General features: G+C 55.2%; 1 protein-coding gene across 2 annotated transcripts; it reads left to right on the top strand.

Moving 5' to 3' along the window:
- The first annotated feature begins 438 nt into the window (after positions 1-438).
- HDAC11 (histone deacetylase 11) lies at positions 439-23,490 on the top strand. Of its 2 annotated transcripts, none has more exons than XM_004442931.3 (10): positions 439-481; positions 1,437-1,585; positions 3,933-4,033; positions 15,062-15,178; positions 16,187-16,229; positions 17,977-18,053; positions 19,059-19,121; positions 20,140-20,236; positions 21,349-21,527; positions 21,738-23,490. In XM_004442931.3, coding segments are annotated over exons 1-10 (1,044 nt in total). In that variant the 5' UTR covers positions 439-479; the 3' UTR covers positions 21,954-23,490. The 2 variants fall into 2 exon arrangements, with proteins under 2 accessions (XP_004442988.1, XP_014652668.1); XM_014797182.2 differs by lacking the exon at positions 439-481 and adding an exon at positions 490-596.
- Positions 23,491-24,042: the final 552 nt, after the last annotated feature.

The following is a 24,042-nucleotide window of genomic DNA, read 5'->3' as shown; positions in this document are numbered from 1 at the left end:
CGCCCAAGGTCACACAGCGAGCCCGCGCAGAGCTGGTCGGGAAACCAGGAGTCCCCAACTCCCAGCCTCGGGAGAGCGGAGGAACGCCGGGCGGCGGCAGCGGTGCACAGAGCAGCCCGCCCCCGGGGCGGGGCGATGCCGCACGTTCCAACCCTCTGTGACGCGCTGTAGTGAACGCTCGCGCGGCCCTCCCCCAGGGGGCGTGGCTTTCCGAGCCAGGCAGGATTCCACTGGGCATTTGTCTGCGGAAGGCGTGACTTCCCGCTTGATGGGCGTTAGGGGCGTGGCTTCTTAGCGCGACGCCATCTCTCTGTGACGCAGGCGCGTGGGCGGCCGGGGTGGAGCCGAGCCTGCTGGAGCTCCGCCCCAGCGGAGGCGGCCGAGGCCGGGGGCGTGTCCTAGGTGGGCCCGAGCCCCGCCCCGCCCCGCCCCGCCTGGTCGCGGAGCGGCGGCCGGCGCAGGGAGGGCCCGGCCCCGGGATGTGAGTGCGGCGGGGTTGGGGGCGCCGAGGGAAGCCCCCGGGGTTCCCAGGGGTCCCCGTGGGCGGGAGCACGAGTGCGCGGGCGGCCGGCCAGGCCCGCCAGGTGCATGTCCAGGTATGGCGGGAGAGGGGGCGCTCGGGCCGCGTGCACCCAGGCGGGCCCCGCGCGCCTGGCCAGTCCCGCGCCACTTCTGTGCGGCCGGAGGAAGCGGCGCCGGTCTCGGGGCACCGACCCGGGCGGGGGCCGGCGACGTGCGCGGGTCTGCCGTCTGCTCAACCCCGGGTCCCACCAGCTGTGCTGAGGCCCCCGCATTGGCAGCAGCTGGAGCCGGGTTTCTGGTCCCCGTGTGGCAGCTGCGGAGGTGTGATGAGGGGGGTGTCAGCAGCGCAGCGGGGATTCGGGTTGGGCCACCGCCTGCGTGAGCCCTGACCTGCTGTTTTTGGGACTGTCACCCTTAGGTCTCACGGAGCGCTTTCTGTGCTCAGCTATTTAGACACATTATCTCAGTCCTCCCAACAGCCACACATTTTACAGTTGAGGAAACTGAGGCCTAGAGCCGCACAGCTGTTGGGTGTAATTGTTATAATGTGGAGGTGAGGCGCTGAGGCCTTGCAGCCAGACACAGCTGGGTGCACATCCGCTGCTCCACAGACCCGCTGTGTGACTTTGGGCACAGCTGGGCCCCTCTCCAAGCCTCTACTGGGATGCTGGTGTCTACCTCCCAGGGCTGCGGTGAGGACTGGATTGGATAGTGCAGGGAAAGAGCCGATGCTCCCTAAGGAGCCGCTGGTATCGTTATTGCTGGTTGCTAGGTGGCCCTTTCTGCAGCTAAGGGAGCTAGTGGTACTGGGTCAGGGCTGTCTGGTGAATCAAAGCTGGCTGGTGGGGAGGGGGAGGCTGCTTTCCACACTGAGGCTGCCCCTATCTGTGTGTCTGTCCCTATGCACATGGAAGGCCACACTCAACTCAACTGTACCAGCATGTGCCGGAGACACGCTGGCCCATTGTGTACTCACCGCGCTACAACATAACCTTCATGGGCCTGGAGAAGCTGCACCCCTTTGACGCGGGAAAATGGGGCAAAGTGATCAGCTTCCTGAAAGGTATGGAAGGCCCCACCTCAGACCCTGTATCTGCTGCCTGCGACCCACCTGCCTCTCCCACGCCCTCCCTGCTGTCTTTCCCTAACACGAGCTTCAGATTCGCCTACCTCCAGTCTCGGTCCTCAGACTGCCTACCACCCATGCTGTCAGAAGGATCTTTCCAACAGACTTCTAAGCATGATATGTCCCTGTCTCAAACCTTCACAGACTCCCCATTGCTGTGGACTTAAGTCCTGTCTCTGCCCCTAGAGGCCCAATAGAAGGTCTCTGCCCCTGGAAGCCCGGTAGAAGGGGAGCTGATTAATGACGGACACAGGGGAGCTGAAGTTTGGAGGAATCTGATGTTCATTTCCCACAAGCTCAGAGAGTCCCGGAGGAAGAGAACCTTTGCTCCAACTCCATTGATTACAAATGGAGAAAGTTGGGGCCCAGAAAGGCTAGGAAACCTGCCCAGAGTCACACAGCTACTAAGTGGCGGAGTGGGGTCTGGAACTAAGAGCTCCAGGCTCCCACCCTTCATGGTTCGTTCCACTGAGCAAGATGATGTTCTGGAGAGAACACTGTTTCTGCTGTGGTTTGTAATCCGGGGGTCTGGTTTAGGTGGGAAATTGAGGTATCACAGTAGGTTAGTGCAAGAATATTCTCATTTCCTGTATCAGGGTTTCTTTAATTGAGGGAAGTAAGAAATATTACCGAAGTGATACCTGACATCTGATGAAGCGTCGAATATCTTTAAATCACACAACCCTTCTGATCATACCATGGAGTAAGTTTCACTTTGGGGCTAGCCGTCTTTATCACCTAAGTAAGCCCATCTCCCTTTTTAACAAATCGAGAATGAGGCTCAGGCTCTGCCCCTTGCAGAAAGTAGAATCAAATTAGAGATTAATGACACAATTTCTGTTGTATTTGTTTTTGATTTTTGGTTAACTTCTATTTATGGCAGTTGGTACTGATTTTCTATTTGCAATAGTGACCAGAGTGAGTATTCAAAGAAAAATATGAAGTAGAAAAGAGTACAGGTGGTGTGCAGCCATGGCGAGAACGTGGTGAGGGGAGTGGAGCCGTCCCGCTTCTCCCCTCGTGGTTCTCTTCCTTCCTGCCTGTGGTCCTTCGTGCTGTTTCCAGCAGACCCAGCCTGAGTCACTCCCCCACTTGCCCCTTCTCAGGCTCCTGTGTTAGTCCAGTTCTCAAGGAACAAGGGTTCCATGTCTCCCTCATCTCTGAGTTCCCTCCCTCCTTTGAGGATGTGGGTGGAAAGGAGGCAGGGGCCACATGGTGAAGGGCCTTGGGTGCCACCAAGAGCTGACCCTTTGCGTGACGGCAGTGGGGAGCCATGGAATGTTCTGGAGTGGGGGGGAAGGAGAGTACCTGCTGTATGTGGAGCTATGTGTAGGAAACATGTGGAACTAGTTGGTTTCTACCGGGGTTTGTTTCTAAGGGTGAGGTAGGTATTAAAACAGGTCCCCTAGATTCTGACTTTGTCCCTCTGATTTCCCTAGAACCCAGAGCATCATGGTCCTGTTCTCACTCTGCCCTAGAGCACTACCTGCTCTTGGCCTCAGTTTCTTCTTTTGCAAAATGGAATGGCTCTTGTCTGGTGTACGTGAGGGGTGATGAAATAATGCAGTTTCCCAAACACCAGTCATTTGCAAACTACTCTTGGGACCTTGCCATCTCCTCATGCTACCTGTTCCATTATTTACTTCATATTTTTTATTGACTTAGCCTCTATTTTAAAAAACTTAAACTTGTTTTGAAATGAAACATTATGTCATCTAAATGGGAAAAGCCAGTTTCACTTACCATAAATAGAAGGTCATGTTAAAAAATAAATGCAATGAAAGCAGTGGGATTCAATTCAGGCTGCTTACTGTTGCCTGCAGACTGTGAGACTGATTGATGCTTTTTTGAGTTAAAAAGGGAGCTGAGCAAGGGTCAGGCAGGTGTGAAAGAGAGGCCACAGCACACCGAGCCTGCCGTATATAATCAGAAGCTGGAGGGAGAATTGAGAAGAAGAGCTTTTGTCACCAGAGAGTAGCATTATTGACCTGTGTGTCACCCACCTCTGCAAGTTGTCCGGTCACACTGGAGCTCGCCTCATGTCTGCCAGTGGCTTGGGAAACACCAGGATCACTGCGTGCACAATGTCCGATGTCCCTGGCCTAAGGGTCTGGCCCTTGTCCTCCTGGGAGGCGGCCTGTTCTCAGAACGCCCACAAGTCAGCAGTGCCAACCTTCTCCTGGGGCAGGGCTGACAGAGGCCAAGTCTGCAGCGTTTTGGGGGGGGTGGGGCCTGGGGCTGGGCCTGCCCTGAGGTCAGCAGAGTGCCCGCTTTGTGATTTCAGAAGAGAACCTTCTGTCAGACAGCATGCTGGTGGAGGCGAGGGAGGCCTCGGACGAGGACCTGCTGGTGGTGCACACGAGACGCTATCTCAATGAGCTGAAGGTACAGGGCCTCGGGCCTGGGGGGCTGCTGGCTGGGAGGAATAGCCGAAGGAGGGGCAGCTCAGCCTGGGGAGGCACAGCCTCACGGGGCTCCATTGCTGTCCCAGGGCAGGGGGCCATGTGAGTCTGTGGTCCTCAAGAGGAGAGAGGTCATAAAGAGGGCAGACGCCGGGACGGGCTAGGCTGCTCCAGGGGCAGTGAGCTCCCCGTCCCTCGCAGTATGAAAGCAAGGGTGTCCACTTGGTGGAGATTGAACCTTCGTAAAGGTTTTGGGCCTTTACATTAGTGACTTTCAATCTGTGCTTTGTGGACAGGCCTCAAAGACCCCTGCTGGGAGGATGGGTGAGGAGACCCCAGCCCCTTGTGCCCATCCAACCGAAGCTGTTCCACTTTGGTCTATTTTTATATTGGGCTTAAGTTGAAGATTGTATTCTAAGGACTTCTACTGCTAAAGACTTGTCGAAAACTGTTGGGCTAAAAACTAGTTTGGATCTCCCCTGGGGAGATCCAGGTAGATGACTACCTACATGAGCAGGTAGTCAGGCAGGTGGTGATGGTTTCTGGGGCAGCCTGGAGGCTCCTGCTCTTCCCAAGTGGGCGACTGCTCCTCAGCTCCCCTGTGGGCTCAGCGTGGCCAGAGTGCCTGGCATTCAAAGAGAAGCCAGAATTCCAGATTATTAAGTGGCAGTTCCTGATTTCTTATTGTGACACCTTGTGTGGGTGGGGTGACCTCTTTCTAGAGGAGCCCACGGAGCCCATGTCAGTGGCTGAGGTTCTGAGGGCAGAGGCATTCAGTCAAGCCCCATGTGTGGGCAGAGAGGAGGCTGGACTGGGGGGTCGCATCAGAACCTGGTGCTGCCAGCCTGCCCGGGTGGGGTCAGGATGCCACAGGTTCTCTGCCCCGAGGAGTGTGGGAACCCTGACCCCTGACCCCCAGCCTTCCCAACTGGACTCCTCTTAGACTCAGAGCCGTAGTGGATGCCAGAGGTCACCAGGTGGAAAGGCCTTGGCCCAGTAGGAGGCCCCACCTGCTCAGGTTACCGGGATGTCCTGCAGGTGTGCAAGAGACCCCAGGCAGGGAGTCCCATCCGGTCTCCCAGGTTCCTGATCACAGCTGCTGCCTGCCCTCTACCCTGACTCTCCCTGAGCTGCGGGCATTCTAGATGGAGCCGTGAGTGTGAACTCGGGAAGGATTACGAGGAAGAGGTTGAAAGCTGGCTCCTGGCAGAGGGAGGTGTGCGAGGCCTTGGCAGGGAGCCCATCACTTGGCTGCCCTGGTTTCCTGGGGCCCGGACGTGTGTGGTCACAGTCCACAGCCCGGGGGCTGGGCCTGGAGAACATGCCTTCCAGAAGGTGAGGGTGGGGGGCAGGGAGGGACAGAACAGAGTGGGGCCAGTGTGGAGTGAGTGTGCCATGATAAGGCTTGAGCTCTGGAGCCCTGCCCATTTGATGGGCTTTCCGGGAACTGTGCAGGGCTGACTGCATGCCTGGCCTTGGGCCCCCAGAAGCCTAAAGGCAGCTTACTATGTGATAAATAATAATAAAAAAAGTATTAATAGGTAGAGTCCCAAGTAGAAAATTAAGGTAAAGGGCGGGAGGAGAATTCAGATATGCCAGCTGGAAGCATTAACCAAGATGCTATGATTGAGCTGCATATTTGGCGTGGAGCTTCCTGGCAGCCAGAACAAAAGGAGAAACACGATGATTTCCATAGCACCTACTACGGTGAAGAAGTGTTCAGTCATTCAACACATCTGTATCGAATACTGACTGTGTATTGGGTACAAAAAGACTAAGCAAACTTCGCTGCTCCCGTGGATTTGTGTTTTCGTTTTGAAAGACTGAAAATAAAGAAGTAACCACACAAGAGCATTTCAGAGAGTGCCAAGAGTTATGAAGGAAAAAATTAGAGGGTAACTGGGTGAAGCTTTGCTCTTTTAGACTGGGTGGTCAGGGAGGGCCTCACAGAGGAGGTGAGGTTTGCACTGAGATGAAAGAATGAAGAACAGGTGACACTCGTGTGGAGCTTTGAAGGAAGAATGTTCCAGAATCACAGGCCCGGAGGAGGAGGGGCCTTGGCTTCCCGAAGGGAGAAGGATGCTTGAGTGGCCAGGTGGAAGGGAATACAGCGCTGAGGTGGCACGTGAGGTGGTCCGGGAGGCCAGCAGCGCCAGGCCACACAGGGTCTTGCAGGCCGTGGGAGGAGTCTGGGTTTGCTTCCAGGCACCACGGAAGAGCAGTGTGGTGTGATGGGCCCTCGATGCTCAGACGAGACCCACGTACATTTCAGGCATTGTCTGACATCTGGGGGTGCAGCTCAGGAACGTTCCCCTTGCCCCCAGGTGTCTGCAACACTGCCTTTCTCCTTGCTCTGCTGTGGGCACCCGGAGCAGTGCCCCGGAGAGTCCCCGCGGGTGTCCGGGGCTGCTTTCCCTTGGCTGTTGCGTGTGTGCTGTGGAACACCCACCCTCTCCCCTGCCCCCACCCCTGTTCCGGGGCTCATGCCAGGCCCTGCGCTGCTGTGGCCTTCGATGCTCGATAAGCAAGGCACTGAAAGAGATGCAGTAGCCTGATGTTTGCCGAATGGTGTCAGTTCAGGGAAACAAATGTTTATTGAGCACCTACTGCATGCGAGGCCCAGGGTCGGCTCCACTGAGGTGGCAGTTGGGTTGCACCAGCACCGGGCTCTTGCCTCCTGCTGACCCTGGTGACAGTTTGCCATGGGGTGCGGGGCGGTGCGCTGCAGATCTGACCTCTTGTCCTTGTGCACCCTGAGCTGGGCGGTGCTTGCGACACGTGTATCCAGCAAGCATTTAGCGAGCACCACGCTCTGCCTAGGTACGGGGGAGACAGGATGGAACAAAGGAGACCGAGTCCCTCTCCTGATGGAGCTGGCGTTTAGGTGTGGGGTCAGCCAGTAGACATAATCAAGTTAGTGATGTGGTGTATCAGAAGGTGCTTGGTGCCGTGGGGAAAGGGCAGCAGGAGAGAGGTGGGGAGGCCTGCAGCTTGAAACAGGGAGGTCAGGGAAGGGCTTACTGACTGTGCTCCCCAGCTGAGGGCAGTGAGGGAGTGGGCTGTGTGGGCCTCTGGAGGAGGGTATTCCAAGCAGAAGGAATGGCAAGTGCAAAGACCCTGAGGCAGGAATTGCTCCACTGTGTGCCAGTAACAGTGAGGAAGCCAGTGTGGCTGGCTCAGAGGGAAGGGGAGGGAGGCAGGTAAGAAGTGGGGTCAGAACATGATCAGGGGCCAGACCACACAGGGCCTTGTGTGCTGCTGTGGCTTTGCTCTGAGGGAGGTGGGAGCCAAGGAGTGTTTAAGCAGAGGAACATGATCTGATCTGGGTTCTAAGAGGGTTGCTTGGCAGCTGTGATGAGAATAGATGAGAATAGGCTCAAGACGAAAGCAGGGAGACCAGTGAGGAAGGAGGTTGTTGCGCTAATCCTGGTGAGAGATCCTGGGCCTTCGGACTAGGCTGGCAGCAGTGGCTGTGGACTGGGGGAAGTGGTAGGATTCGGATTTGTTATGAAGTTGAGACGAAAGATTTCCTGTTGTTCAGATTGGGTATGCGAGAGAGAGAAGCCAAGGACACCTCAGAAGTTTTGGCCTGGGGCCCAGGAAGTCTGGGCACGAATTCAGCCTTGTCACAGCCCTCACAGCCCTCGGAGTGCTGTGGGAGAGAGGGAGACACAGACTCAGCCCCCAGAGCCGCCAGAGGGAGGGCGGAAGTCTCTGGGGGAATGGGCCCCCTGGGGTCTGATTCCCTCTCCGTTAGTTATCTCGTCTTCCCTGAGGGGGGCCTTCTCTCCCTTTTTTTATCGTGGTAAAGTTCACATAACATAAAATTAACCATTAACCATTTTAATTTTTTTAAAATTTTATTTATTTATTTTTCCCCCAAAGCCCCAGTAGATAGTTGTATGTCATAGTTGCACATCCTTCTAGTTGCTGTATGTGGGACGCGGCCTCAGCATGGCTGGAGAAGTGGTGCGTCGGTGCGCGCCCGGGATCCGAACCCGGGCCGCCAGCAGCGGAGCGCGCACACTTAACCGCTAAGCCACGGGGCCAGCCCCATTAACCATTTTATTTATTCATTTTTTTTCCCCCCAAAGCCCCAGTAGACAGTTGTATGTCATAGGTTCACATCCCTCTAGCTGCTGTACGTGGGACTCAGCCTCGCGTTGGACGGAGAAGCGGTGCCCTGGGGCGCGCCCGGGATCCGAACCCGGGCCGCCAGCATCAGAGCGCGTGCACTTAACCGCTAAGCCACGGAGCCGGCCCTCCATTAACCATTTTAAAATGTAAAATTCAGTGGCATTTAGTACATTTACGATATGGTGCAACCACCACCTCTATGTAGTTCCAAAACATTTTCATCACCCCCAGAGGAAACCCCGTGCCCGCTAAGCAGTTGCTTCCCATTCCTCCCTCCGTGTCTGCCCCTGCTAAGCGCCAATCTGTGTCTCTATAGGTTTGCCTGTTCTGGATGTTTCATGTACATGGAATCCTATGATATGTGACCTTTTGGGTTTGGCTGCTTTCACCAAGATAGCATAGTGTTTTCAAGAATCATCCACCATGTAGCGTGTATTTGCAATTCATTCCTTATTATGGCTGAATAATATTCCATTGCGTGGATAGACCACATTCTGTGTATCCATTCATCCGTTGGTGGACAGCTGAGTTGTTTCCAGCTTTGCGCCTCTGTACGTAGTGTGTTATGAACATTCATGTACAGGTATGTGGTTGAGTTCCTGTTTTCACTTGTTTTGGTTATATACCTAGGAGTGGAGTTGCTGGGTCATGTAATAATTGTTTAACTTTTGGAGGAACCACCCAAGAGATTCCCACAGCAGCTGCACATTTTACACTCCTAACAACTGTGTGCAAGGGTTCCACTTTCTCTACATCCTCACCAGCACTTGTTATTTTCTGTTTTTTTGATGGTGTTTAATTTAGTGGGTGTGAAGTGGTGTCTCGTTGTGGTTGTGATTGCATTTCCCTGAGTCTTAATCGCAGTGAGCATCTTTGCATGTGCTTGTCGGCCATTTATATATCTTCTTTGAAGAAATGTCTGTTCGAGCTATTGGCCCATTTTAAAAATTAGGTTGTTTGGGGGCCGGCCCTGTGGCTTGGTGGTTAAGTGCGCGCGCTGCAATGCTGGTGGCCCGGGTTCGGATCCCGGGTGTGCATTGAGGCACCACTTCTCCGTCCATCCTGAGGCCGAGTCCCACATACAGCAACTAGAAGGATGTGCAGCTATGACATACAACTATCTACTGGGGCTTTGGGGGGAAAAAATTAAATAAATAAAATCTTAAAAAAAAAAAAAAAAATTAGGTTGTTTGTCTTTTTGTTGTTGAGTTGTTCAGGAGTTCTTTATATGTTCTGGATAGTATAAGATTTGCAAATAATACTTTCTCCCATTCTGTGGGTTGTCTTTTCACTCTCTTGATAGTGTCTTTTGATGCACAAAATTTTTAAATTTTGCCAAAGTTCTATTCTTTCTTTTGTTGCTAGTGCTTTTGGTGTCATATTTAAGAATCCATTGCCAAATTTAAGGTCACGAAGATTTACCCCTATGTTTTCTTCTAAGAGTTTTAGAGTCTTAGTTTATATTTAGGTCTTTGCTTCATTTTGAGTTAATTTTTGTATCTGGTGTGAGGTGAGAGTCCAGCTCCATCCTTTTGCATGTCGATAGTCAGTTCTCAGCACCATTTGTTAAAGAGACAGTTCTTTCCCCAGTGAATGTTCTTGGTACCCTTGGAGACAGTCACTTGGCGATAGACGTATGGATTTATTTCTGGGGTCTCAATTCTGGTCAGTTGATCTATATGTCTATCCTAAGCCAATACCACACTGTTTCGATGAAACTTTTTAATAAGTTTTGAAATTGGGAATTGTGAGTCCCCCAACTTTGTTCTTTTTTAAGATTGTTTTGGCTGTTTGGGGTCCCTTGAGATTCTATATGAATTATAGGATCACCTTCTCCATTTCTGCTAGAAAGGCCATTGGGATTTGGATGGGGATTGTGTTGAATCTATTGATGAATTTGGCGAGTATTGCCGTCCTTACAACATTAGGTCTTCTGACCCAGGAGCATGGATGTTTTCCATTGATTTAGATCTTTTTTCAGTTCTTTCGGCGATGTTTTGTAGTTTTCAGTGTACAGGTCTTGCACTTCCTTGGTTAAATTTATTCCCGAGTATTTTATTCTTTCTGATGTTGTAAATTGAATTGCTTTCTTAATTTCCTTTTTGGATTGTTGGTTGCCGGTGTGTTGAAATACCACTGATTTTTGTGTGTTGATCTTGTACCCTGCAACTTTGCTACATTCATTTCTTAGGTTTAATCGGGGTACGTGTGTGTATGTGTGTTCTTTAGGATCTTCTGCATATAACACCGTGCCATCTGTGAACAGAGATAGTTTTACTTCTTCCTTTCAATTTGGAGGCTTTTTATTTCTTCTTCTTGCCCAATTGCTCTGGCTGGAACTTCCAGTACTATGTTGAGTAGAAGTGGCAAAAGCAGGCGTCCTTGTCTTGTTCCTCATCTTAGGCAGAAGGTTTTCAGTCTTTTACTATTAAGTATGATGTTAGCTGTGTGTGTGTTATAAATGCCCTTCATCATGTTGAGGGACCTCTCTTCTATTCCTAGTTTTGGGTTGATTTTATCATGAAAGGGTGCTGGATTTTGTCAGAGGCTTTTTCTTCATCAACTAAGATGATCATGTGGGTTTTTTTTCCCTTCTCTCCTTTTGTTCCTACTTCCACTGGTGGAAAGTTCTGACCCAGACCAAGCATTGGGGCTCCAAGTGGGGTTGCAGCCAATCTCTTCCCCGAGAGGAGTTCTTAGTTTGGACCTCTGAGGGTAGGGGGTCCATCTGAGGAAATCAGGCAGCTAGAGAATAGAGTCTTGCAGAGCTGAGAGTATGGAGAAGTAGGTCCCAGAGGTGTCACCAGCCCCAGGTGTGTCCTGTTATCTGTGGGGTCCACAAAAGGCTGGCTGGGCATGGAAGCTCTGACACCTGGCCAGGCCCTGGGATGGGGAAGCTTGCAACCTACGCCCTTTGATGGGCTGTGGGCATCAGGCTCGGCTAAACCTCCCGTGTTCACATAGCTCATTCATTCATTCAGCACCATCTGAAGTCAGCTTCCCTAGAGCAGTGGTTCTCAAACTTGTGCAAGCAGCAGAATGCCCTGGAGCGCTTGTCACAACACAGATCCCTGGGCCCCACCCCAGAGTGTCTGATGCAGGAGGTCTGAAGTGGGGCCTGAGCATCTGCATTTCTAACAAGTTCTCAAGTGACGCCACTGCTGCTGGTCCAGGAACCACACTTGGAGAAGCACAGCCTGCAGTGGGGATCCCTGAGGGGCGAGCTGCCCCTCGTAAGGGAGGGGAGGAGGCAGAGAGGGCAGGAGAAGAAGCTGAGTGTGGACATGGGTTCGCCAGAGGTGTGGCCTCAGCCTGACCCCCCAGGGAGCTCTGCAGTGTGCTGTCTCAGGAGCAGGAGGCCAGGCTGCTGTAGCCACTTAAGAGCTGGGCAGTTATGGGCTCTCCTGGGATGGGGCAGGTGGGGTGGCCTCCTTGGGAGAGGGTGCAGGTAGGGTCCGGGGGAGGATCGACAGCCTATGCTACGAGTGCCTACCGTGTGCTAGGTGTCATTTCCAGCATTGTCTGTATAGCAGGGAATGAGCACGAGTGCCTGCCCTCCTGAAGCTGGCGTCCTGCTGGGAGAGGCAGGTAACAACGGCGACAGACCGTCACCCCAGGTGGAGACAAGTGCTATGAGAAAGAGGAAGCCAAGGCAGGGAGGGGGCCCAGGTGGGGTACTTAAGATTGGGCGGTGAGGACAGACCTCTCGGATGGGTCTAAGTCCTGACTCTGGGCCTTGTGGGGAGGAGCCACTGCTTCACAGATGAAAAGACCGGGAGACTGAGGCACAGGGAAGTAAAGGGTCATGCCCAAATTTGCACAGCTGTGGCAGAGCCTGGAGTTGGACCAGTTTGACTCTGAGGAGGACTTCTGAGTCCCACCCCCACCCCACTCCCATCCAGCCCGTCCCTCGATGACCTTGCCTGGGGCCAGGCTCTCAGAGGACCTGACCTGGTGGCAGATCTGGGTGGCCCCACCTCAGCCTGTTGGATGCCCCAGATAAAGTGTCTGTCCCTTATGCTGTAGTACCTCCCTTCTTGCCCATCCTTCCTGGGCTGATAAGGTGTCTGTTGCCTGTGCTGTAGCGTCGCCCTGCCCGCCTCTCCCTGCCGGGCCTCTTCAGAGCTTCCTTAATGGCTGCACTTGGAAGTGCCTCATGGGCTGGATGCTTTGTAGTCATTGGAATTCTGTTTTTCACCCCCTGCCTTTTATCACTAAGTCAGTCTCCAAATGTTACTCGGTGTTGCCCTGTGCCCTCCCTCCCCCACCACATCTACCACTCAGACCACACAGGCCTCAGACCACACAGCCTGCCCCGACGAGGCCCCCCAGTCTCATCTCCCCTCATCTTCTCCTCTCACCCCTGGGCCCAGCCACCAGTCTGCCCCACCCCCTCCGTTTATTTTTTACTGTGGCACTGATGGTTTTTTCTAGAGCAGCGCTGTCCAGCAGAACTTCTTGCAGTGATGGAAATGTTCTAGAAGGGCTCTGTCCAGTCCACTGGCCACTAGCCACATGTGGCTATTGAGCACTTGAAATATGGCTAGTGTGACTGAGGAATAAAATGCTAATTTTTAAAAATGTTAATTAATTTAAAATTATACACAAGTAACCACATGTGGCTGGCAGCTACTGGATTGAACAGCACACATCTAGAGCATCAGTAGGCCTCATCCCTGCCTTGCCCAGAAACCGCCTCTGGGCCAAGGACGAGGCTGCCGTGCCCAGCCCCGTCTTTCAGTGTCAGAAGTCCAGGAGCCTTGGCGGACGTGTGCCTTCTCCTGTGGGAGGTGGTCCCCTTGGCTGAATCCCATGTGTGCTTCTGGTGACTGTATGCCTGCCCTTTGAAAATTCAGTCTCTAGCTTAGAGGTTCCCAACTATGCCCCACGTGACTGCAGCTTGCAGAAGGTGGGCATGTGTTATATAAAAAGCAAAGGGGGCAGGCAGAGGTTCGTGGTCGGGAAGTTTGGGAAACACTGGGCAATGTCAAGTTAAGGAGGCAGAACTTCTCAGAGCCTTTAACGTGCCAGAGTGGGCTGTGAATTTCTAAGAGGTGGACAGCATAAGCAATGTTTCCCAAACTTATTTGACCATAGAGCTTTTTCTTGATAGAGTGCTGTGATAGACAGCTGCTGTGGAACACACTTAGAGAAATGCCGTTCTCATGGTTTTGTGTCTGTATTGGACCCCTCAGGAGGCTGGGATAGGGCTTCATTGTCTTTCAGTCTCTGTCCCCTGCTGGCTTGCCCAGGGAGGGAGGGAGGGAGGCTGTGACTTAATGTGTTCCTTCAGTGGCTCCTCTGTTTACTCATTTATTCACAGAAAACAATGGTTCCATGCCTCCCACATGCCAGGCCTGCTGGGGCAGTGGGATGGGTGTGACGAACAGGCGGTGCTGGCCGCCTTCTCTCTGGCCCGAGTGGCAGTGGCCACTTCTCAGTTCCCTCTCACGGGACCCTCAGCAGCCTTAGCTCCCCTCTGTGCTCACTCCTCTCTGCCTGGCCCCCTGAGCACCTCTGGTCCCCGGTCTCTGCCCCCGCCCCCCCATCCCAGGACAGCCCTCGGCCATCCCAGGGGGCTCCGCTCTGGGCCTTGCCCTTCAGTGTTGGAGTCCTGGGTTCTAACCTTACATCCTGGACCCCTCCGTCCACCTGTCCCCCACATGCTGCCTGTTAAATGCCCGCATCTCACCTCCCCCAGACCCTCATCATCTCCCACTCCTCTCTGCGGCTGCTGCTGCTCTTCTTGTTCCCCTAATTGGTTCCCTGCTACCCCTAGAACAGCTTGGGAAAGCACCGTCTGCTGGCTCCCTGCTGCCCTGACGACGCTGTCTGACCGCCTTCGCTGGCAGGCCGGGCCCCGTGTGATAAGCACGGCCTAGTGCCAGCCACACCCAGCTTCTCCTCCTCCGCCTGCAGTCGTCTTTTTACCTTGACTCCTGCACCTGGGAACTCTTGTTCACCCTGTCTCAGCTTCCATGTCACCACCTCCAGAAAGTATCTGCGCCCCGCCCCCAGCCCTGTTCTTCTCCATCAGGCTCATGGTCACATTGCGTATAAACACCTCCCCACTAGGCTGCTAGCGCCCGACATGACAGGACTAGCCCCCACCTTGGGGCCTCGCACCTAACAGGCACTTAGTGAATATTTGTAAGGTACCCTGGGCCCCTCCGAGGCTCTGCCTGGGGTCTGTGAAGAGCAGGGAGCAGGGGCCTGGGTGCATTCTCAGCCGGGCAGGAGATGGTTCAGGATCTGGGTGGGTGGACGTTTGCCCAGGGGCCGGGGAGGTCACAGGCAAGGCTGTGCCCTGATCTGATCTTGGTGCAAATGCCTTTTGGGTACCCTAGACCCTCCTGCCTCAGTAGCTGGAGATGAAGGCAGGTCGCCCTTGTTGAGGAGCAGTCTGATTCCCGTGCTGTGCCGGGGGAACAGGAGCCCTGGGCTTCCAGCCCTGGCTCCGCCAGTGACTCGCTGTGTGACCTTGGAAAGAAAGAGCCTCCCTGCTTGAGGCCTCCGTGTCCCCTTCTGTGCAGTGTGGCCGGGCCAGTTCTGGCTCTGCAGGCTGACTTGCAGTTCTTTGCAGCACTTGTTCTGGGCACAGGGGGGCAGCCGAGGGCTTTGGAGCGCTGAGGAATCTGGGCAGACGTAGTTTTGAAAAAAACACTCTGTGTCAACTGGTCTTTACTGAGCCCAGAGCTTCGTGGGGGCTGGATGGGTTGGGGGCTCTCATTTCTTACTGGAGGAGCTGCGCTTGACCGGGAGTTCAGCCAGGGCACCTTGAAACCAGCGTCAGAGAGAATCTGATTTCCCAGCTGCTGCCTCTGAGCTCTGGGCACAGCAGTGGGAGGCCAGTGGCCTGTGTCTGTTTCCACAGTGGTCCTTTGCTGTTGCAACCATCACAGAAATCCCGCCTGTCATCTTCCTCCCCAACTTCCTTGTGCAGAGGAAGGTGCTGAAGCCCCTTCGGACCCAGACAGGAGGAACCATCATGGTAGGTGGGGAGGCAGGCTGGAGGAGCGGCTGTGCTGGGGACCCCCACACCCAGGCCCCTTCCCACCTCTGGCATTTGCCCACCCTGGGCTCTCCATCTGGAATGCCCTCCTCTCACTTAGAAAATCCTAAATATTCTTCAAGGCCCAGTCACAATGACCCCTTTCATCCAAAGCCTTTCCCATCCCCATCCTGGGACATTAGAATTCATTGTTCCTCCCCCAAGATCTCCTATTAGAGTTACCGTATTGGCTGGTATATAAGATATACCCCCATTCCCCAAAGGGTATACCCTAGAACTCTGGCTGTGGTGCATTCAACTTTAAGATGGAAAACCAAATCCCCATGAGTTCAGTGATGGATGATGTTCCCCTCACCCCCATCACGGGTGTGGCGATAAAAACACGCACAGCAAAATTACATTTCGCGTACTGCGGGTAGCTGTCTTTAAAAGTAGCCAGGCTGCCGAGTTGATGGAAGGTGGAGGAACATTTCTGATTTAAACATGCAGTGATCTAAACCAGACCTGGATCAATGCCTGTTGATCCCTGTCATTTTCTTTTGAGCTTTGCAAATTTGTTTTTTTTTTTTTTTTAGTTTATTAGAATATTACTGTTCACCCCAAAACTACGATTTCCTACAAGATTTCAGTATCCAGTCTGCCATATTTGCATGAGTAAGAAATTGTCTATTTTCCCTTTGGAAGCCACGTTAAAATCATTGTCAGTTCACATGTGCTCATAGGTACTTGGCTTTTATTTCTTCCAGTTTCCTCACAAAATTGCCGAGGGGCTTAGGCACTGTACATCTCATATGCCAGCCAATCTGTACTTGCTTCCGGGACTGAGGCTGAGTTTGCCGGGCGGTTGGTGCCTCCTGGACCCACACCCGGTAGCTTGTTCCCACCTCAGAGCTGGCTGGAGACAGCGTTTATGGAATGAATGAATCAGTGAGTGAGTGAGTGAAGGAATCGGTTGCCTGTGCCCTCACCCTGTGCTTGTCTCCAAAGGCAGGGAAGCTGGCCGTGGAGCGAGGCTGGGCCATCAATGTGGGTGAGTGCCTGGCCAGCCTGGCCTGGTGGAGCTGGCCTGACGGTCCTGGGGGCAGGGAGGGGCAGGACCTTGGAGGTGGCAGCTGTCAGTCAGAGGCTGTGGTGCCTCTACAGCTACCCTGAGCCTCCTTAATGAGTGGTCTGGAGGCTGGTGAGCAGCTGCCTGGTGCCTGGGAGGGACCAACCAGTGCCTCCATCTGGTGTGGGATCCTTTTCTAAAAGAGTTCCCCAGGTGGCTCCCCAGACGTGCCTTTGCATACTTCCAGTGACGGGGAGCTCACTCCCTCACAGAAAGCCTGTGCAATCTCCTGGGCATCTCTGCATGGGGCTGAAACCTAGAGAGTTTCAGAGGCTCCCCCAAAGACTCCATCAGCTCTGTGGGGCCCAGGACAGCCTGCAGGGGCTTGGTCATGTCATAGTGGGTGGACAGATGCAGGGTCAATACCACCTCCTTCTCAGGGGTCCTGAAGGCCAGCACTTCCCAGTCCCCTGGACTCGCCCATGAGATTGGCTCATGGGAAGGCTGCACACATCAGTCTTCCTTATCCCCATCATTGTCCCTCATGGAGGCTCAGCACTTCACAGTTTGCAAAGCCCTGTCCCATCTGGCCTCTCATTTGAGCTGGGCATAGTTGTTGTCAGTCCTGTTATATCAATGAGGAAGTGGATGTTGAGAGAGGCCTAGTAGTTTGCTCAGAGCCCCATAGCAGGGACCCCCCCCCACCCCACCTCCCGCCTTAGCTGTGAGCTCTGCAAAGCCAGGGGCTGGGTCCCTTCCATCTCGATGTCACCAGGTGTCCGGCGTTAGGTCGGGCATAACTGTGATGTTATGATACCCTGCTGAACAAATGAGTGAATGATGCATGCCCTGCGTGTCTGCAGCAGGGCTCTCACAAGGACTTCTCCCATGGGAGGTGTTATGGCCTGGCAGAAGTTAAGAGTCCATGTCCTGATCCAGCCTGGGTTTGAATCTTGATTCTGCCATTAGCTTGCTTTGTGACCCTGGGCAAGTTCCTGACCCTTTCTGTACCTCAGTCTCCTCATCTGTAAAATGGAGAGGATGATAATAGCGCCTCTTCCTAGGGCTGTAGGGAGGCTTCAGTGAGCTCAGTGCCCTGTTAGGAGTTCACTGTTGCTTGTTATTTCATCATTATGATCCAGTGATGGCCTCCTGGGTGGTGGAAGAGGCAAGTCTCTTGTATCCATGGGCCCCAGTTTCACACTGCAGGTGGGATGGTTGTTCGGCTCAATTTCAGAGGCCCCTGCAACTCAGGTTCTCGCAGGCATTGCAGGGAAAAGGGTCTCTATGGGCCTGGGGCTCTGAGGCTGTGGCTTCGGGGTTGGGGGATGGAGGGGGCTGGAGTGATGGCTGCCACGACCAGCACAGAGTGCCCTTCCTGCCCACCCCTTCCTAGCATGGGGAGTCACGTGGCGGTAGGCCCAGCTCTGTTGGGGCCAAGGCGCAGCTTTCTGGCTTGGGAAGGAGGAGCTCCAGTTCCCTGGGGGATGTGACGGGAACGGGGCTGACTTGTCAGGACATCCTGAGAGGTTTCTTGCTCTGGGCAAGGGTGGCCATGAGGGCACAGCTGCGTGCTGCCCCAGGGCTGGTGACATGCCCAGGCTCTCAGGTCACTGTGCTAGCCTGGAGTCCAGGAGCTGTCCTGGGAGCTGAGCAGGGAGGGGATGCTGGGAAGACGGAGGGTAGGGTAGTGCCTGGCCCTGACCACACCATGTCTGCCCTTCCACAGGCGGCGGCTTCCATCACTGCTCCAGCGACCGGGGTGGGGGCTTCTGCGCCTATGCAGACATCACGCTCGCCATCAAGGTGCGCCCCACAGCACGTGGGGGCGGGCCTCCAGGAGCCCTTCCCAGAATCCCCCCGCCACCCCCAATTTGATGTTCTCACCCCACATTATAGAGAGGGGAACTGAGGCTCAGAAGAGGCGGGGCTCGTCGGGGTCCCTCAGCCAGGCTGGGACTCAAACCCAGATCTCCCAATTTCTCTCCTGTGTTGCTTGTGACGGGAGGGACCGTACAGCCTTCCCCAGAGGCAGGGGCTGGAGCCGAGCAGCAGATACAGCAATAGGACAGGAAGGGCATTGCTCCGAAAGAGTGAGGAAGAGCTGGAAACACTAACAATGACCCCAGTCAGGATGACGGTGATGACAGCAGCCGGCATTCACTGCAGGCTCGCGCCTGTGCCAACCTCCGTTCTCCATGGCTCACCCCATTGATTCCTCACGTTACAGACCAGAAAACTGAGGCCCAGAGAGGCCCCCAGAACCCCCTGACCACTCTGTGCCTGGCCTCATGCTGGGCGTCGGGACTGGGCCGCCGTGGTCCCTATTCTCACAGGGCAGAGAGACTAATGGTGGAGGGGGGCAGGTCAGCAGACCCTGGCCATTTGGAGAGGGGGCTGCACAGGAGACCTTCCTGGAGCGGGGGAGGGGAAGGAGGGCTTCCCAGGGGTTGGCTTTGTAGGATGAGGCAAAGATTTGAGGGGAGGGTCTCCCTCTCAACCCTCACACATTTTCCTGAGAATCCTGTACTATTACTGAGGGCCAACCCCACAGTCCCCCTTACCTCCTGACCTTTGGCCCTTCAGGGCGCAGCACACGCCCGCTCCTCCAGGGAGCCTTCCCTGACCACACACACATGCTCCTCTCGAGCTGCACAGCTCTCCTGGGCATGTGATGTCTTTGCCTGGTGGCCTGATCGCCCACAAGCATGTATGGCTTCCCGCCCCACCCCCTCACCAGCTTGGAGTCCCCGAGGGGCTGCGTCCTCTGGACTGCCTGGGTCCTCACCTCCCCTTTCCTCCCCTGGGCAGTTTCTGTTTGAGCGAATGGAGGGCATCTCCAGAGCCACCATCGTTGATCTCGATGCCCATCAGGTGAGTGCCCTGTGGGGATGGGGCTCTCGTGGGACCGCGGCCGCAAGCCCCCTCCCCGTGCTCCCCAACAGCCTCTGTCTGTCACGCAACTCCAAAGTGTGGGGCTCCCCTCCCCCTAGGAGCATCCCTGAGCCCCAACCCTAGTCTCCCTCCCTGCTGCCCATCCTATGTCTCAGGCTGGAAGCTGAGGGTCCGTCTTTGGCCCTCCACCCCTCTCAGCCCAGCCAGGGTGGCACGTCCTTCTCGTTGCTCCTGTTGAATCCGAGTCCTCCCTCCCTCCTCCTGACTGCCCCCACACAGCAGGCTGATGGCTCTTCCTAAAACTCAGTCTGACAGTGCCACTCTCATGCTCTAAACCCTGCTATGGCTCCGCCGTGCTTCCTCGTCAGTTTGCACAGAGCTGATGATCACTGTGGACTTGCCCCTCAGGCAGACGCTCAGTCACAGGATTTCAGGGTTGCTCAGCTCTGAGGCCACTGCTGAGGACCTTACTGCCCGGGGGTAATGCAGCAGAGTCAGGCCTCCTTCTCAGGACTCCAAACCCAGGGCTGGCTCTCTGGTCAGAGACAGGGCAGGTCATTGGGTGGGCTCTTGAGGGCTCGTCCTGCGTCTCTGCCCTTGTAGCTGTGTGCTGGTTGGACCCTGTTCTGCGTTCACGTGACACTGAGCTCCTGAGCCAAGTCCCGTGTGCACAACCTTTTGCAGTTTACGTTTCACATCCCTGATCCTAGCCGACCCCACCACAGACTTGAGATGGTGGTGCAGCCAGGATTCCTGCCTTGTTCCCAGGAGGAGAAACTGAGAGGACCAGGCCTTGCTCAAGGTCACGCTAGAGGGTCATGGGGCCAGGTTTTGAGGTTGAATTCCCGCTCTGCCACTTAACAGCCATGAGACCCTCTGTCCCCCAGGGGCAAGCCATGCTGCTCAGGAACTGGGGCATTTCCTGGGCTGTGTTTGGGGGCGGTCCTGGCCTTGCCGAGGCACCGGCGCATGAGCGGCTTTCATGTCTTCCCCACAGGGCAACGGGCATGAACGGGACTTCATGGATGACAAGCGTGTGTACATCATGGACGTCTACAACCGCCACATCTACCCCGGGGACCGCTTTGCCAAGCGTAAGCTGCCCCGGCCCCATGGTCTTAACTGCATTCTTGAGTGGATGGGGCTCGCTCCTGAGTGTTTCCTGCACACTGGGCCCTGCAGGCATCACTTCATTCATCCCTGCATAGTGGGGATCATTCCCATTGTACAGATGAGGAAATAGACCTAAAGAAATCACTTGAGGGCTGGCCCCATGGCTTGGCGGTTAAGTGCGCGCGCTCCACTGCTGGCGGCCTGGGTTCAGATCCCGGGCGCGCACTGACGCACCGCTTCTCCAGCCATGCTGAGGCCGCGTCCCACATACAGCAACTAGAAGGAAGTGCAGCTATGACGTACAACTATCTACTGGGGCTTTGGGGGAAAAAAAAAATAAATAAAATTATAAAAAAAAAAGGTCACTTGACCCACCCAAGATCACATAAACTTGCCCAGTAAATTCCTGTATGGATCCTTACATTAGAGGTAACCACCAGAAGAATAGAAATAGAATCTTCTTCTAGATATGCATTTGTCTGGTAGAGGACAGGAAATGACAAAAAAGAAACAAGGGGAGAGTATGATAAATAGAAAATATAAAATAAGATAGCAGAATTCAGTTCAAATATAATAGTTGTTGAAATAAGTGCAAGTGGGTTAAACTTATCAATCAAAAGGCAGAGACTCTCAGAGGAGCTTTGAAAACAGGAACCCGCCCACTTTGTGGATTGGCGACCTTGACGCAGGAAGTGCTAGTGAGTCGGCTGTGGGTAACTCAGCCACTGGCGTGGCCCAGGGGACTAGTTTCTGAACTAAATCTCGAATGTGCTGGATTTGGGCCTGAGGGCCTGGTGAGGTGTCCACGTGTCTGGGCAAGGGCTCATGGAGGCAGTGAGATCAGACCTGTCGACGGGGTCTCTGAATCCCCAGGGCCAGGTGTTTCGTCTGCACTCCCCCTTGTCTCCTTTGGGTCCCCGCTTTGCAGCTCTTTTGCTCTTTTTAGCTTAGTTTTGGGTGAAATGGGAAGCTGAGCACACAGAGCAGTTTCCATTCCTGCCTCAGGCACTGACAGGGACCTGGGTGATCTTTGCCCTCCTGAGCCTCAGTTTCCCTTCTCTGCACATTGGGGCTGTTCCCTTCTCCCTCTCAGAGGCTATCAGGCGGAAGGTGGAGCTGGAGTGGGGCACAGAGGATGATGAGTACCTGGATAAAGTGGAGAGGAGCCTCAAGAAAGCCCTCCAGGAGCACCCCCCCGATGTGGTGGTGTACAACGCAGGCACCGACGTCCTTGAGGGTGACCGCCTTGGGGGGCTCTCCATCAGCCCACAGGTATGTCCTGACCCTGGGGGGTGGGGCAGGGTCTGTTGTGGGGACTGAGCAGCAGCTGGAAAGGTGGCCGACACTGGTGCCTTTCCTGCTGTCAGAGAGGAAATGGGTAGAGGCAGCAGCAGTGTGGAGCAGGGCTAGACCTGCAGCAGGACTTCCTGATACCATGAGGATCCAGGCCTGCCTGAGCCAGCCTTCTCCATCCCCTCACAGGGCATCGTGAAGCGGGATGAACTGGTGTTCCGGATGGTCCGAGGCCGCCAGGTGCCCATCCTCATGGTGACCTCTGGCGGGTACCAGAAGCGCACGGCCCGCATCATTGCTGACTCTATCCTTAATTTGTATGGCTTGGGGCTCATCGGTCCAGAGCCACCCAGCATCTCAGCACAGAACTCAGACACCCCTCTGCTGCCCCCTGAGGTGCCCTGACCGCGCTACCCTTCTGAGCGACTCCCTGCCTGCCTGCTGCCCCACCCGGCCCTCAGTGCTTCTCCTTTCTAACGTTGTGAGGCGGTGGGGGCAGTCCCCAGGGGCACTGAGGACCGCTCCTCCGCTCTCCCGACTGGGTGTCGCAGGGTCTCCAGGCTATCTGGGCAGGGGCAGAAGGCAGAGCCCGAGACCCAGGAAGACCCCATACGGGGTCGTGGGTCTGACCAGGCCTTGTGGAGGCAGGCAGTTCGCTGAGGAGGAGGAGGGCAGGTGAGGCTCCCAGGGCTGCAGTGAGGGCCCCCAGGGGTTGGGGTGTTCTGGTTTTCAAAAAAGCCGGACTCATTTCAGACTGAGGAAGTTTCCATCTGTACTGTAGTTGGGCCTCTCTCCCTCCTCTTCAGTTGTGTGATTTGTTCCCCCCTCTCCCCCTTGCCTCAGACAGGGCAGGAGGAGCTATGGGTGCCCATTTGCGTGGGCCTGAGAGCTGGGTGCTGGAGCCAGGCTTCTGGGGGGCCCTGGATGTGAAGGGTGGCAGGGAAGGGGGTGCAGGTGGGTTTTCCTGTCTGGTGTTCCCCTTCAATAAAGCAAGGGCTGGACCCGCCTTCCTAGAGTCCCTCAGTGGTGATGAGGGGAGGGGAGGCCTGAGGAGCCCAGGGCCCTGCTTCAGCAGTGGTCTCAGCTGTTCAGGGAGAGGGGGCCAGGTTTGGGGGAAGAACGCTTGGCTCAGGGATGGGCCTCAGCAGACTCGAGGGGGCTGCTGACCCCGGTGGGGAGGGGGCCGAGGAAGGTGAGGCCCAGATGGGGAAATCGGGGATGGGGCAGGTGGCCAAGCCAGGTCCTGCAGGAACTGAGGCCCCAGGTAGGGACTAAGGTTCCAGGAGGCCAGGCTGGAGTTCCTGTAGAGAGGGCAGGGGTCTCCATCCTGGCCCGCAGGTTGTGAGAAGAGGAGTCTGGGGCAGGGCCCAGGTGGGGCTGTAGCCTCTACTGGCTTCACCCAAAGCGCCCAGGCCCTGGTAGCACGCCGTGTCCGGGTCCACGTGGGCCCTGACCTTGTCCTTAGCTCTACTCTGAAGGGGATGCTCAGGGTCCCCGGGAAGCCGGGTGGGGGGAGCATCCACCCTCCATTGCCTGGGTGTGATCTTAGACAGTGCCAAAGGCGAGGGTGGGGAGGGAAAGTAGGCCAGCTAGGGCGTCCCCATCCCTGGTCAGCCCCACCTATGGGACTCGTGTTCAGTACTGTCTGGGGGTGCTCCTGCTTCCTCCCACGTCTCCTCACTCTCCCTCACCACTCCATCTGCTGAGGGGTGGGGAAGGGTGCCAAGACCACAAACTCAAAACTGCTGACCTCCTGGACAGACCCGAGGCGCTAACCACAAGCTCAGACCCCCTCACCCGCTGCCCTTGCCGTTGGTCTCTCCGTATCTGACTTGAGGTACCTAACGTCCCTTCATCTCCAGCGCGGGCTGTGACGTCTGGGGCGGGCAGTGGATGGAGCTCATCACAGGGAGCTTCTGTTCGTAGAGAACAATAAAGTCTCTTGATCAGAACTGGCTGCTGTGTGTTCTTGAGATGAAGAATCCCCACCCCCTAACGATTAAAGGAAATAAGGATTTAAAATTCTCATACTATGAGGCCTGATACGGGGTAGCTGCCCAATAAATGCTAGTATTTTATTCCGTCTTCAGAGTCTATGAAGCAGGTCATTATTGCCATTTTAGAGACGAGGCAGCTGAGACTCAGGAAGGCGTTTGCTCCAGGCCGCACGTCTAGTGAGTGGTAGAGCCAGGTTTGGACCCAGCTCTGCCGGATTCCCGAGTATGTATTCTCAGCTGCCTCCAATTTGGCAGGGGGGAAGAAGTGGGGGGTGGGGTGTTGCTCTCCAGGCAGAGGAGGGTCCAGGGTCAGGGAAAGGGTGGGAATGAGAGGGCAGGCAGGGTTGGACTGTGATGGTGGCTCTGCACAGTGTGGGAGGCAGCTGGGGGGCCTTGGCAGGGCAGCGGGGGGAGGGGGCGTCTCCCAGCTCTGGGCTGTGGGTGGAGCACACATGGGGATGGGCTGCCTCGAGGTGGGGCAGATGGGGAGGCAGAAC

This window comes from Ceratotherium simum, chromosome 5 (genome assembly GCF_057802395.1).
Source record: "Ceratotherium simum simum isolate JZ-2026a chromosome 5, ASM5780239v1, whole genome shotgun sequence".
In the NCBI taxonomy this organism is placed as follows: Eukaryota; Metazoa; Chordata; class Mammalia; order Perissodactyla; family Rhinocerotidae; genus Ceratotherium; species Ceratotherium simum.
The sequence above is the reverse complement of the archived record's forward strand: the minus strand, read 5'-3'. Positions and strand labels throughout refer to the sequence as shown.